Source organism: Gambusia affinis, linkage group LG20 (genome assembly GCF_019740435.1).
Source record: "Gambusia affinis linkage group LG20, SWU_Gaff_1.0, whole genome shotgun sequence".
In the NCBI taxonomy this organism is placed as follows: domain Eukaryota; kingdom Metazoa; phylum Chordata; class Actinopteri; order Cyprinodontiformes; family Poeciliidae; genus Gambusia; species Gambusia affinis.
Genome location: NC_057887.1, coordinates 14,775,536 through 14,789,187, shown reverse-complemented (window position 1 = coordinate 14,789,187; position 13,652 = coordinate 14,775,536). Strand labels below are relative to the sequence as shown.

Genomic DNA, 13,652 nt, shown 5'->3' with positions numbered 1-13,652 from the left:
CCTGAGGCGCCGTGCTGCAGCGCCTCCCCGTTAAATACATGGCAAAAACACAAAATCTTACCCAAGTATTTTTGGTAGTTTTTCAGTACATTTGAAAAAAGACAAAACTAAGTTCTGCAAGAAATTTGAAGTTTGTTTAAAGTCAACAAATCAGCCTTTGGAACTAGTACTTTTGAATAACAACTTATTAAATTAAAAAAGATCTTTTGTCTTGTAAGTCAGTTTTGGTCTTATTTCATGTGTCCTAAGATATTTGCTCTAGAAACTAGACTAGGGCTGAAGTCATTAATTAATTGTAATTAATGGATTATTGAAATAACTAATTTAGTAATCAATTAATTGTTAAAAAAAAAGACAAAACTGCTGAAAAAACTAAATTTATGGAGGAAAAATTAAAGCCAAAACTTTACAATATATAGATAAAACATCTGTGTCTGTAAATATGTTCTACCAAACGCTCTCGAAGTGGCATAAGTTTTGCGTTGCGTGGTTTAAATTCACAAAAGGAACGCTGTTATTGTTATTTTTGGCACTTAATTTGACAAATGTCAGGGACTCGCACCCAAAACGACCATATTGATGAATAAAGTGTCCGTATAAGGTCCGTTTGATAACATGTTCTACTGTATTTCAAATAATGTATAAAAAGGCTTATGTAGTTAAAAGATAAATCTGCAGAATGTAGCCATTTTTTTTATCTGATTAATCACTTAATTGTCAAAATAATAAATAGATTTATATAAGTAAGGTAATTGTTAGTTCCAGTCCTGAACTAGAAAACCTAACCTGGTAAGATTTTGTGTTTTTGCTCTGTATTTGTCACATTGTCAGTGGATGAGAGGTCAAATTTGCACCTTGAAGAGACAGAAGCGGCGCGGGTTGAAGCTGTCCTTCCCTTTCCGCTCCTCCAGAGACAGAAACTCTATCAACTGGTCAATGAAGTCAGGGTCCGAGAAGTACTCAAAGATGATCTTCTCACCCTGATTGACACACAAGTGAATGCTACAACGAAGCGCCACAGAGAGATCTTTGTTTTATTGTGTGCGTGTGTGTATGTGTGCGGTGCAGCATCAGCACACACCTCACTCATCTCCTCGTATGGCAGGTCATCTTGTGGCTTTTCGGAAGATGCATAGATCATCATTTCTCTGAAAGGAGCGGCAGACAAAAGAAGAGGCTGCTGTGATTTATAGATAACAACACAAAGGGAGAAAAAGTTCTGGATAGACACACACTGTCTTCAAATAAGCGGAGAGGATAAATGGATGATTACAAAGTCAGTTACTCAGCACGCAGTTCGCATACCAAGACAGCCAAACCTCTGCCTATGCATCAATTCTTCTATTTGGGGTAGGCAGTAAGTCGTTCATTCTGCCTTATCTGGGCCGGGCCGTGACAGGAAGTCAGTTCAACCCCCCGCAAGTGATCCACCAACCCAGATCAGTCATCCGGCAGTCAGTAGGACATAACTGTGGCTGCAGAGCCACGAAGACCCGCCTCAAATCAAACAGGCACTTGAGTCAATCAGCTATTTTGCTCCTTCCGACTAAGCAGTTAATCCGCCTTCCAGTTTCCAAATCCACTTGCTCAACAATTAGTCATTTTGTATTTACCTCGGCCATGAGTAGTAGCCCCAGTGAGTTTTCTCCACGTACTGCAGAGAGTCCCACTGCTCCTGGCTCAGAGGCAGGTTGTTGCTGTCATACTGCAGCCAGCAGTTTCCCTCACGATCCCCAACACAAATCCCCTCTGGATCATTGATCCCACCTAAAAAGAAAAAGAAACCATTATTTTACAACACATGCATTTACATATCAGCTTAGGCAAAAAGCAGGATGGGCCTGGTGACCTAGCAGCGGCAGAGGCAGAATTACTCTACAAAAAGGACAAAATGGATGATTTTTTTTGCATGATTAAGGTTATTAAATAAAAGCTGTAACAATATGCATGTTTATAGATACATTGCAGTGTAACATCAAGATCCAGTTTCTTGCTGCAGGGCAAAACAACTGCTTGTCGACCATGACAACTAACAGTTTTAGCTGTCAAGCTGTCAACACACTAAATATACTAAATGTAATATATAAAAGGAAAATGTATCCAGTGCTTTCCAATTAATTGTCAAACGTACGACAATTAGATAAAGACCACAATTCACTAAAAAGTTCTAATATAAAATAGCCAGAGAAAGAGAAGTTGGTCAGTTATGCTAGCTTGACTTATCATGTACATGTCAGGGCACCCCTACAAATCCCAGGAGTGAGTCAAGTAGTGTTGCACCGGGGTATTTCAGCTTCCCAAGCTGCATTTTCTTTTAAATGTTCTATATATGTTCATTACAAAAAATCCACAAATGACTTGGGAGTCATGTTCCACAGAAAACTCAACAAATACACAGCTATATATAGGCGGGAATCCACTGTGGTTTAACAAATTACGCAAGACTCAACATGATGTTATAAAACTTACTTCTAAAGCCCTTCTCCAACAAGAATCAAGCTTTCTACTTCTAATTTGATCGTGGTTTTAGCTCGGAGCATATAAACTCACTGATATCCGAAGGCTTAACAGTCACTTTCTTTCTCGGCCTCTTCAGCTGTTTCAGGATTCCCGCCATGGCTGAGATTGACACCTAACAGAAAGAAAAGTTAAACTGATTATCATAAATGCTTTAAATGCTTAACAGTTTCTCGATCACATGCAGAATGTTAAATCTAAATTTATTCCCCGTTCTTAAAAGCCCAATAAAAAGAAAAAGAAAACCACAGAGACACACACAAAAAAGAAAAAATACAAAAACAAAAACAAAAACAGATGTCTAATGCTGAATTTATCTGATGGAAATAACAATAAGGCAAAACATGTATGTGAATTATTTATTGTGTTATAGATTTAAAGTTAATTTTTGTGAATGAGAACAAATATCACTGGGTTTTACCCTAGCAGATATCTTTTGGTTATATTCCTAAACAAAGCTATCTAGAATATCACAAATATAATTCAGACATTTTGTTTTAACATCACTGCTAAACTTTAAATCACCTTTCTCAATCAAAATTCGTGCTTTTTAGTGCAGGCTTCAGCTCTGTTGTTGTACACTTTTTGAAATCCGAAGAACCACATTTCTCTTTTTAGTTGTCCTTCACAATCCCTTACGGTTTTTTTCTTCCTCTCTTTGCTACATTATTCTCCTGAAAGTTTTGGCATATTGATCAGTTGAATGTTTGACTCCAGATGGATGACTGTTATGTGACCTCCAAATGTTTCTTATTTTACTTCTTCAAGAATAAAAACACGATGGTGCAATATCATCTAAATTTACTTGACTGGAAAAATGCCTAGCAATGCCTCTTTGCAGTAGTAACAGATAAAAACATTGGCAATTTTAGCTGCATCATATTAAACATGTGTATAGTTTGAATATTAATGCCCACCACACTTTTCAGATTCCTCTTAGAAACAACTGTGAAAACCATATGACTTTTTCCTTTTATGTCACAATTACAAACTACTTTGCGTTGGTCTTCCACATAAAATCCCACCAAAATATATATTTTATCGTTATAATGTGACAAAATGAAACCCTAGGGTTATTAATACTCTTGCAAAGCATCACAAATTAGCAAAGAGTAAAATGAGTACAGATCCCACATAACTAGAATCTACTGACATTTGTAATTAACTGCTTATTGTGCTGCAGTAGAGCAGTAGTTTATCTGCTTTTATGTGCCTTTTCCCCCTGTTTCTGTTTGCAGAGTACCTTGGTTTTAAATTTGGTTACTTTGAAGCAAGTTATACCCAACAAAAGAAGAGGAGGAAATTTACAACTTGTAAGAATAAAAACCAAAAGCAGAAAAGCAAGAGCGAGTCGTTGAGTAGCAGATGTGATCTGGCTGAGTTTGGCCATCTGCTGTGCCACTGATAAAATGCTGATGCTGCTGCTTTTATGCAAGATTTAACTGGTATTACTGAATTATGATCAACAGCTGTTAGTGGCCATTATAAAACAAAAGATATAAAGTCGATATACTTTGCTGCTTTGTTTCTTCTGGTTCTATCATAAGGAGTGGGACAAATCATGTCTGTTTCAGTGGAGCTTGCTGTAAAATTAACACCGACTTCAGAACAGGATCCAGGGTTTTTAGAGTTTTATTGCTTTAATGAAGATCTGCATTTTTATCTGAAACCCTTTCACCGGTGCAAACTGGACCCATTACTGCTGAGCAAATGTGTGCAAATAGCTTCAAAATAAATGTTTATATTGCATTTAGATACATTGCAGTATAAACAAATAGGAAATAATCGTCTTGCAACATGAGATTTCTTTCCAAAACAGAAAAAATGTGTGAAGATCTTCAAATCAAGGCCCCTTAGAAAACTCAAGGTCAAGGTACAAACAGTGGGGTGATTGCTCCTTTACTGAAACTGCTCCCAGAATGCACTACTTCCTAATGTAACTGCTACTGTAGATCAGGCACGTTTAAGCCTAAACTTAAGACTTATTTATTTGACTATTATTTATATATACTTTAATATATAAATAAAATTTTATATGAATCAATTTTGATTAATTAAAATAATAGGTTGTTTTTTTTCTAAATTTAGTCATGATCAGATTGAATTAAAGTTTAATTTATCTCAGCCTTAAAACACATTTTTATCTGCATAATTGTAGAGTTGACTGCAATCTTACTGGTGTGAAACTGGGAAATAATACAGTGCAATGTCAATAAAAATTAACTGAGTAAATTTGTCTTAAACAAAATTAAAATGCAGTAAGTGTGAATCACTTACTATTTATGGCTTTCTCTGCACCCAAGTGTACACAAATAATTTCCTGCTACATTGTATCTGATATGATCTAACATAATAAACCTTGAGTAACGCTTTGCTGTGTGTTATTAGATATTATTTACTGCTGAAGATAAATGTAATGAGATCTGTCGAGTGTAAACTTTATGATGTTGGTATGAAAGCTGAACATCTGTGTTTAAACTATGTCATATAACACCTGAATCTGTATGTGAGAGTAGATTTCCAATATCTATGCTGATAAGGTGCTCTGGCATAAGAAAGTAAAGGGCGTTTATGTTTCTAGGCATCATGTTGCAGCTGGAAAAGTAGCACCAAAAAAAACACTTCAGCCACCTTATTTCCATTTTTATAACCTGAGGGAAAATCAGATACCTGGAAAGTGTTTAGATTCCATACACCATGAAGAAAAACACAATAATAAGACGCACACAGAGAGATGCAGACCTTGCGTATGCTAATGGAGTCGTGAACAAGGGTTTGTGTGAAGTAGAGCACAGCATCAGGTGGAAGAGGATGATCGTCTCGCAGAAGAAGAGCCAACAGGTCTGTGGCCATGTGCTCAAACTTCCAGGGTCTGAAACAAAAACAGACATATAGACCACAGAGCCAAAAGAAAGTAATTTCAGGCAGCAAAAAAGCAATTCTCTGTGAAACACAAAGCATATTCAGGTGAAAAAAACATTTTAAATGAACATTCAACTACGCTAGCAAGAGCCAATAAGTAGGATGGCAATTATTCCAGAGGGTGTTGTGGTAAAAGTAGTCAATATAAAGGACTGTATTTAATGTTTCTTGTCAGAATATCAGTCATTGCTGGATGAATTTCTATCATGGTGACTTTCAATAGCTACTACAGAAACATTTTTAAGCGCTAGAAAAACTGGAAGTTTTTAAATGAGGATCACTTAATTTTTGAAGCAACTGCTCAAGAGAGTTTGAAATGTATACTTTTTATCTTTCTCTAACATCTCATTTTGCTACATTTCTAATGCTAATGTGTTATTTTTACTCCTCAAACTATTAGCTGCCTAAATGATTACCACATGGTAAAAGTCTACAAATGATCATATGCAACAAAAGTTCTCACTTCCTGTTGAAGCTAGCTGCAGTACTCATGCTAACAATGTAAAATACAGTAAGTGTGAAACACTTCCTCTGTATTGTCATTTCCCCCCTTAATGATTGGTGATAGAAAAAGAACAAATGTATAATAAGCAATCTAAAACTTTTAAAATAAGCATTTATAGGAGTTTTTTCTGGTTTTCTTATTTTCTGCAGGGATATTGCTAACATTTATGTAGCTTTCCTTTGGCTATGATTACCTGTCTTAATGGTTGTCATGTACCTGAAGTCATAAAATATGTATGTAATCCACAACTTCTGAAGTAACGGCCTACAATAGTTTTAATCTGCAGCTGTTCTCAGTTACTCTCACAGCTAGCTTTTCTGAAGAGCTAACGCTAGCATTTATGTAGCTGTGTCTTTTATTTATCCAAAAGTCTTCTTTTGGAGATAGGAAACTTTTCCAAAATTAACCTACCGGTACTACTTTTAAAAAAATGTCTCACTAAGTTTTAAAATGCTACTATTTTGTAACTTCCAGTTGCTTCTAGAATCTAGATTTGCAGGAAAGCTAGTCCTAGCTTTTATGTATTTGTGGGCTCCAACTGGCAATTGCCTAAATAGTTTTCATACTGTAAAAAAGTTGTATTCCTGTGAGCTAAAATCACCACGGTTCCTTTACTAATGCTAGCATTGCTAATGCTTGGTAAAAAAAAAAAAAAAAAAAAAGATATTACACTATTAGTCGCATCATTTGTTTCAATTTCTATTATGTGTGCACACAGCACATAATGTACATGTAAGGAAACAACTTACAGATCTCTGTCTTCAAGGCAATCCAACAAGTCATTGACTAGCTTCTCATATTTCCTGTGGGAAAACAAGAAGCAATGTTCAGAAGCATTAAACTGACTACAAATAATAGCAACAAAAACTGATCAACAAAATTTCCCACTAGGTCTTCTGTACCCTTTAAGCTGACTAAAATCAGCTATTTTTCACCCAATTCTATAGTACATTAACATGTCAAATCTGTTGGACAGTAAAAACTATTAACACCTATTTTATTTATTTTTTTATTTTTTTATTCCTACCTTGCAGCAACAACATTTCTGATTCGCTGCCGCTGAATTCCTTCTTTTATTTCTTCTTTGGACGGGAGCTTCGAACAAGGTGTAGGATTTTTAGATTGTGCAATTTGGTTGGCGATCTCGACACATCTCTCTGACACCTAGACAGGAAGGTGGGCAAAGGAGAAAGACCCACAGTTCACAGACCACAGTCAAGGATAGTTTTTATGATTGTTAATAGATGTGTGTCTCACAGTGAAGTAGATTCCAATGGTGTCGTGAAGGCGATGAATCCTATCAATGATGTCATCAAACAGTCGACCAATGGAGGGTTTCTCCAGGGTCACCGAGTGTGATAGCCCGCATCGGACCAGAGCGGGCCACACTTCCCCGACACAGTCCCAGTCCCGTGTGGTTGCTGGACAGAAACCACTGGGAGCACCCAAGAGACAGTACAGACTGCCCTGAAGAAAAGAAGAACAAAAAGAGGTAAAACGGATACACACCCTTAAAAATATAATCAGCCTATAAATCAGTGATGTGAAGGCATTGAGATAAAGATTTGATTTCAAAACTGAATGTGACAAACACAATCCCTCAATGTCAGTCAATAGACTGGACAATATGACCAAAAAGTGTGTCACGATATAAGCGTTTCATATTGGTTTGATATTGATAATTATTGATTCCTTTTTTTGTATTAAATATTTGAAGTACTGACAAGCTCATGAGATGCTCTTTTCTGTTTTATCCACAGTTTTCACTCAACACTTGTTTTTTATTTTCATTTTTAAGTAGTGAAACCTTAAACTGCTGCTGCGTAAGTTTACTCAGCAAGTTGTTGCTAGGTAACCAGAGAGTGCGTGAGTTGCTAGGTAACCAAAGAGTGAGAGACCTCGTTGATTCCGTCAGAATTCAAAGAAATCATTGAAAATTCTGTTAGATATATCATTAATTTTTGAATAATGCTAACTTTTAAGCTAGCTCAAATGAAGAGTGGAAGTAATGTGACATTTTCACCATTAATTTGACAGTTTTCATATCATATCCGCACTATGTAGCTATTCGCCTGTCAAAGAGCATTGTTGTTGCAATACCCAGTAACATTGTTACCAGAATTTCTGAAAACAAGCCCTCTGCTCTATTCAGTGAAAACACATTCAGCTACAGTTCCTGTCATAAAACAGCTAATGAAAACAAAAAAAATTGACTTTTGTCGCTGTTTCTCATCTGTACGTCACGTAAAAGCTGAGGTATGTACCAAACAGTAAGACGTACCATGAAACCCTTATTTCATTACATCCATATTATTTTTTGTTAATGCTGAACAGAGCACAGTTTTACTAAAGCACTCTTCTGGACTCTTGGTGTTCATTTCATGGTTTCACATTAGTATTTTCTAAATGTCATCATCTTTCCCAGTGTGGCTGGGTATTACATGCCCTTCTGTAAATAACTTAGATTGTTTGACTAAGTGAAATGTGCTGCCACAATGGATCTGGAATGATAAAATAAAATGTGTTTGTCACACAGTGACAAAGAAACGACACACCAACAAGACCACAAATTAAATAGAGAGGAAAGGAGAAACAAAACCAGAAAACTATTGAACAAAAGTTGTGTGATGACATTGTTGTTATTCACAATAGGATGAATTATTGTTCAGGGATACAACAACAGAGCTAAATTTCTAATGAGAACTTTTTTCTTTTTCTGTTAAATATGCTAGTGGTGAATTATTGCCACCTGTTGGGCTGCTGTGTAAACTGTAGACATCTGGCTATACCTCAGTGATGTAGCAGATATCAATATGGTATCAACATCTCTGACTTGTGTGTCTTAGACCTTATTCAGCAAAAACTGTAAAGTAAAGTGTGAGCAGGGAAAAGAAAAACCAGGCTTCCAGCCTCAACATCTGGTTGTAAACATGCAAAATCAGGGCAGAATCCACAGAATTACCATTTTCAGTAACACTAACAAAGCCATCAATACTAAGATGGTTCAGTTTAGCATGTCTTTTATATTCAGCACCAGAGAGAGACGCAGCTCTGAGGAATCACGTGTTGGGCGTGTGTGTTCCCAGTACCTTGAACTGCTGCTCCGTGCCCGCGGTGTTCTGTGGAGACAGCAGTTGTAACATACGGGGAATCATGTCTCTATAAGAGAAGCTATAGGTTCCCATCGCTGTCATCAGCACGCTCTGCGCTCTGCTACGTACCTGCAGGAATATGAGCGTTTGCACAGTTAGCTCCAGTTTCACCCCAGCATTCATGCGAAAATGGGAGCCAGACGTTGTTCTGAATTTAGTTTTCTACCTGGCTGTACGTGCTGGTAGAAAGCAGCAGCAGATCACAGAGCAGCTCCTGATGAACCACTTTGTATTCACTGCCCTCAACCACCAGTTTTCTCATCTGCTCGCAAGGAAGAACAAAAAAATAAATAAATAAATACAATTTTCACCACTAGAAAATATAGAAGATTTATTTTCGGGCATGCGTGTGTTTCTCGTTGAGAACCTCATGCTGGAGCAGAACCCGGTCGATGAGCAGTGCTCTGATATGCTGCTTTTTCCCAAGAAGCTGTAAAAACGAAAAGGCAAGGCGTTTAAATCATTCTGTAAGTTACTTATTGAAACTGATGACAGTAAGCAGGCCTAAACCTGTCATTCCACCAGCTCACCCTGTTTTCCATTGACTTCTTGACAAGAGTGAAGCTTTTCCACTGTGAGTCAAACTCCTTCTTGTGTGTGCCACAGAAAAACATGAGGTCACTGACGATCTGCAAGCAAAATGGAGCACAGTGAGCCCTTTGCAGATCTCAAAAGTGTACACACATCCTTTCAGGATGAGCTGTTTTGGGGCCTATTGTCACTTTAAATCCAAATAAGCTGCTGCTGGTCACACCCCCAAAACTCGATTTTACACCCAGGTAAAAATGGCTCCAAACAGATGCATACATCTTTGAAAAGCAGAAGTGGAGACTCTTGTAGACTTCTCATCATCCAGCAAGTGGTTTCTGAATGTAAGTCAACAACAAAACACTTGTTGTTTTGCATACAGCGTGAAAACCAGCTGACCAAACATGCTGGAGCTCAACTTAGATTGCTAGGTGACAGGCTGGGCTTCGTTAGGGTTGCTAGGTAGCAGTGCAGTGCTGATCAATTGTTTCATAACAATCAGGAGGTTTTTGAAATGGTTCACTTTCCAAACACTTAAAAACATTAACCTATTGCCAAACAATGTCTTGGTATTTTTTAATCTCTTGGGCTGTTTTTAGAAACAGCTGAGACATATAAATGGAAGTACAAAAATGTGCAAAATGTGCATAACCGGTCCACTTTAAAGTGAATCTGACTAACCTCAAATAGATGTGGCCCATTTGCACCATTGCACATCTTCACCGAAAGCCATAGTTTCTCTTATAGCCAGAAAGGTTACAAGAGACCAAAATGATTTCATCATACAAAGAATTCAAACAGAAGAGCATCAAAATTTCCAAGTACATACAGTCATCAATAACTGGAGAAAATATGGGACAGCAGGGATAAAACTGATGAAAAGAAAAGATGGAAACTGGTCAGGAAAGCTGCCAATCGAAACACTTTTAGGAGCTGCAGGAATTTTCCAAATAGTGATTGTGTCCTAAATGCAGCAACCGTCTCCAGGGTTTCCCCTTTACAGCAAGACTACGAAGCATGGCTGCAAGAAAAAAGCATCTTCTTCCTAAAGGCCTGGCTAAAGTTTGTGGAAAAATGGGCTATGGTTTGACGATGTATTGACATTTTGTTTCATTATTGGATTTTACTCAAAGAAATCGAGACAAAAATTTAACTAGGCAAAAGCTAAAAGTAGCTCCTAGTGATGTCCTTTAAAGAGAAATACCAGAATTTCTTGAATTCTGACTTTTCTTAGAATTTTACCATGCTAAGAAAAAGGATTCACAAACCCCCGAATCCCAAAATGTTTGGAGTATTGTGGACTTTTAATGAGCCTTGGAATGTTTTTAGCAGGTAGATGGTGGAAAGACTGACAGAAAGGAGAGGCATTCTGTGTCAAACGGATATAACTGCGCAAACAGCAGGCACCACTCCTCTGTCCTGTTTGGTTTTTATGTCTTTTGATTCCCCATTTTATGATGGTCGTTTCGCCAGATCAAACAAATTTATACAAGCAGCCAATTGCAGTGAATTGCTGACAGCTGAGTATCTACATTAATATCAAATAAATGACATAGCAAAACTACCAGCGTGGTGAGAAACTGTGATAACTCACAATAATGATGAGGATATAAATAAGATGCTATCAAACATGTTGATGCTGTGTGACAATTAATTCAGTTATGTGGTGTCTTTGTTATCACACTCTTCTCTTAATCTAGTCTAGACTGAATGTTTGATCAATTTCTATCAATGGATTAATGGGGGATGGGTGTGTTTTTATTTTGTTTGTTTCATGTATCATGCACTTTCCAAAACCCAAGTATTTTTGGTTTAGTTTCTAATGCAAATATCTTAGCATACTTGAAACAACAAAATTAACTTACAAGTAAAATTTCAGAAAGATATATGAGCTTTTTAAGTCAATAATTCCTTAATATTAATGAAGACGTGTTTCCATTTCACTTGTAATATGGGAAGAATGTCTTGTTATTAGGGAAATAATCTGACAGTGGAGCTCATACTTTTTATCAATATTAAAGAATCGCTTACTTAAAATCTAGCTCATGTATCTTGCTGAAATATCACTTGCATGATAGTTTTGTCTTACTTCTCTGAGACAGAATTTGTGTGCCTATGTCCAAAATATCTGACTAATTTGAAGACCTTTTGCAGGGAAGCGTGGGCAAATACAGTCAAGTTAAGACAGACTGCAGTCAAAGAACAATGAATACCGAAATCAAACTAAATATTAGTTTAGGATGTACAAACGTCTGGAACAATTTTACATTTTTTTAATACTTTTCCTCTTATGTTTTTTTTTTTTTTTTTTTTCAATCAAGTTGTACAAGATACGTCACATTTGAAGTAATGTTTTATGGTCTCAGGTTTTAAATTGGAAAAACCTGCAGGTGTTTGACATCCCCTAGAGTGATTGTGACAGAAATAAAGGATCGGGCACCTTAATGATGACAAAAAGGGATTTTGTGTCATCTTCTGAGTGCTCCAGGATGTGATCTGGATTAGAGAAAGAGGATACGAGTTTGCACTGCAGTAACATTTCAAACAGGAGAGTTTTTAAGTGAAAACCTCCACTCACGAAGCAGCAGTCTCATGGTCTTACAGATGGACACTCTGTAGTTTTCCCATGAATCATCTGAAAGGGGGGGAGAAGACACACAGACGTCCCGTATATATGCAGAATGAGCTGCACTTATCGCCCACTGACACTGATGGTGCTCTTGATCGTGCGCTACGTGGCTGTGTTCTTACCATAGTCGACACCTACGTGCAGTTTGATCTCCCCCAGATTCACCATGGAGGGCACCCTGAGAAAAGGCCAATCGTGAGACAAGCCAGCATGAAAAAGCGTGTTTCATTCCATACTATAAGTGTGCAGAACTGCAGCCTCACAAGTCAGGGACGTGTGCGCCATCCAATGGGGGCAGCATGCTCCCAGCTCCAAGAAGGCAGTGCTGCACGATCGCTAAGCTCTGCCACAATTCCTCCCTGTTAACGACACACCACATCACACTCAATCCTCTGCAGTATGTGCCTGGAGACGCCACAATGGCTTTCCAACACTTTGGGCAGCTAAGTTGAACTTTCCCTACTCTTCGTTCTTGATTAAGAAGTCAGGAAAGATAGTTAAAACATATGCACTGCCTTCTCTTTTGGTGTGAACAGACCTCATCCATCAGTAAAGGAGGACCACCGTCCTGTTTGCTTGGCTTGAACGTGCGTGTGTGACGGATTGCCTCTGCGGATCCGAAAGTGAGACAAACGACTGCGCACCTGGTCATTGGCTGATCTCCAGACACGTGGCCTTTGATTCGCTGCAGCTGGGGATGCAGGAGCGACGACAGCAGCTGGAAAACAAAGTTTTCCTCCTGCTGGCACGGCACATGCCAACACACACCCAAAGCTGCCACATCTCCGGCTCGGCCCCAGTCCTGCAGGAGGAGACCCAGAGAGCTGCAGTGAGCTGTTGCCACTTTTTTCCACTGGAAACACTGGCAGGCAAATCAGCACAGTCAGTCAACCTCAAAACCACAGACCTGTGTCATCTACCAAAGTCTTAAATATTTAAAACAGATGCAACTGATATGAAAACAAGTCTAATAGATAATAATAATAACGCCACTAACCTTTCTACAAACTAATAAATTTAACTAATAAGAAAATGACTACACTACGCTTAAATAGAATTGAAAAATGATGTGATGCATTAGATGAACTTGTTTGAACCACAGCTACGTAATAGGTGGCAAGGGCACAAATAAATATAAGAAAAATATGTGCAAGTTTAAAAGGAACAAGAAACAGAGATCCTTAGGAAAAAAACAGGAATCAACTATAATTCTGCCATCATCTGGACAAATCTTTGTTCAAATTGTCTCACCTACGTGTTCATGTTAGCAGAACCTTAATTCTAATTTAATCTAATCCTCCTTTTTTGGTCCATAAAATGACTAGTAATAGCATACTTTTGGATTCAGATGGCTTGATTTCTCTGATAATCAGATAAAAGTTTTAATTTTAACCTGTAG

General features: G+C 37.7%; 1 protein-coding gene across 1 annotated transcript in view; it reads right to left on the bottom strand.

The window, feature by feature from the left end:
* Positions 1-13,652, bottom strand: part of LOC122823803 (proteasome activator complex subunit 4B-like) — a 46,939-nt gene that overhangs the window by 11,529 nt on the left and 21,758 nt on the right. The window contains exons 20-36 of the mRNA XM_044103807.1: positions 12,898-13,055; positions 12,517-12,612; positions 12,376-12,431; positions 12,203-12,259; positions 12,065-12,120; positions 9,627-9,725; positions 9,464-9,526; positions 9,263-9,358; positions 9,034-9,165; positions 7,202-7,411; positions 6,972-7,108; positions 6,694-6,747; positions 5,260-5,389; positions 2,551-2,632; positions 1,614-1,767; positions 1,082-1,148; positions 855-980 (exon numbers count right to left, since the gene is read on the bottom strand). Coding sequence (XP_043959742.1) covers positions 855-980; positions 1,082-1,148; positions 1,614-1,767; positions 2,551-2,632; positions 5,260-5,389; positions 6,694-6,747; positions 6,972-7,108; positions 7,202-7,411; positions 9,034-9,165; positions 9,263-9,358; positions 9,464-9,526; positions 9,627-9,725; positions 12,065-12,120; positions 12,203-12,259; positions 12,376-12,431; positions 12,517-12,612; positions 12,898-13,055 — 1,773 coding nt within the window. The remainder of the gene's footprint in view (positions 1-854; positions 981-1,081; positions 1,149-1,613; positions 1,768-2,550; positions 2,633-5,259; positions 5,390-6,693; positions 6,748-6,971; positions 7,109-7,201; positions 7,412-9,033; positions 9,166-9,262; positions 9,359-9,463; positions 9,527-9,626; positions 9,726-12,064; positions 12,121-12,202; positions 12,260-12,375; positions 12,432-12,516; positions 12,613-12,897; positions 13,056-13,652) is intronic.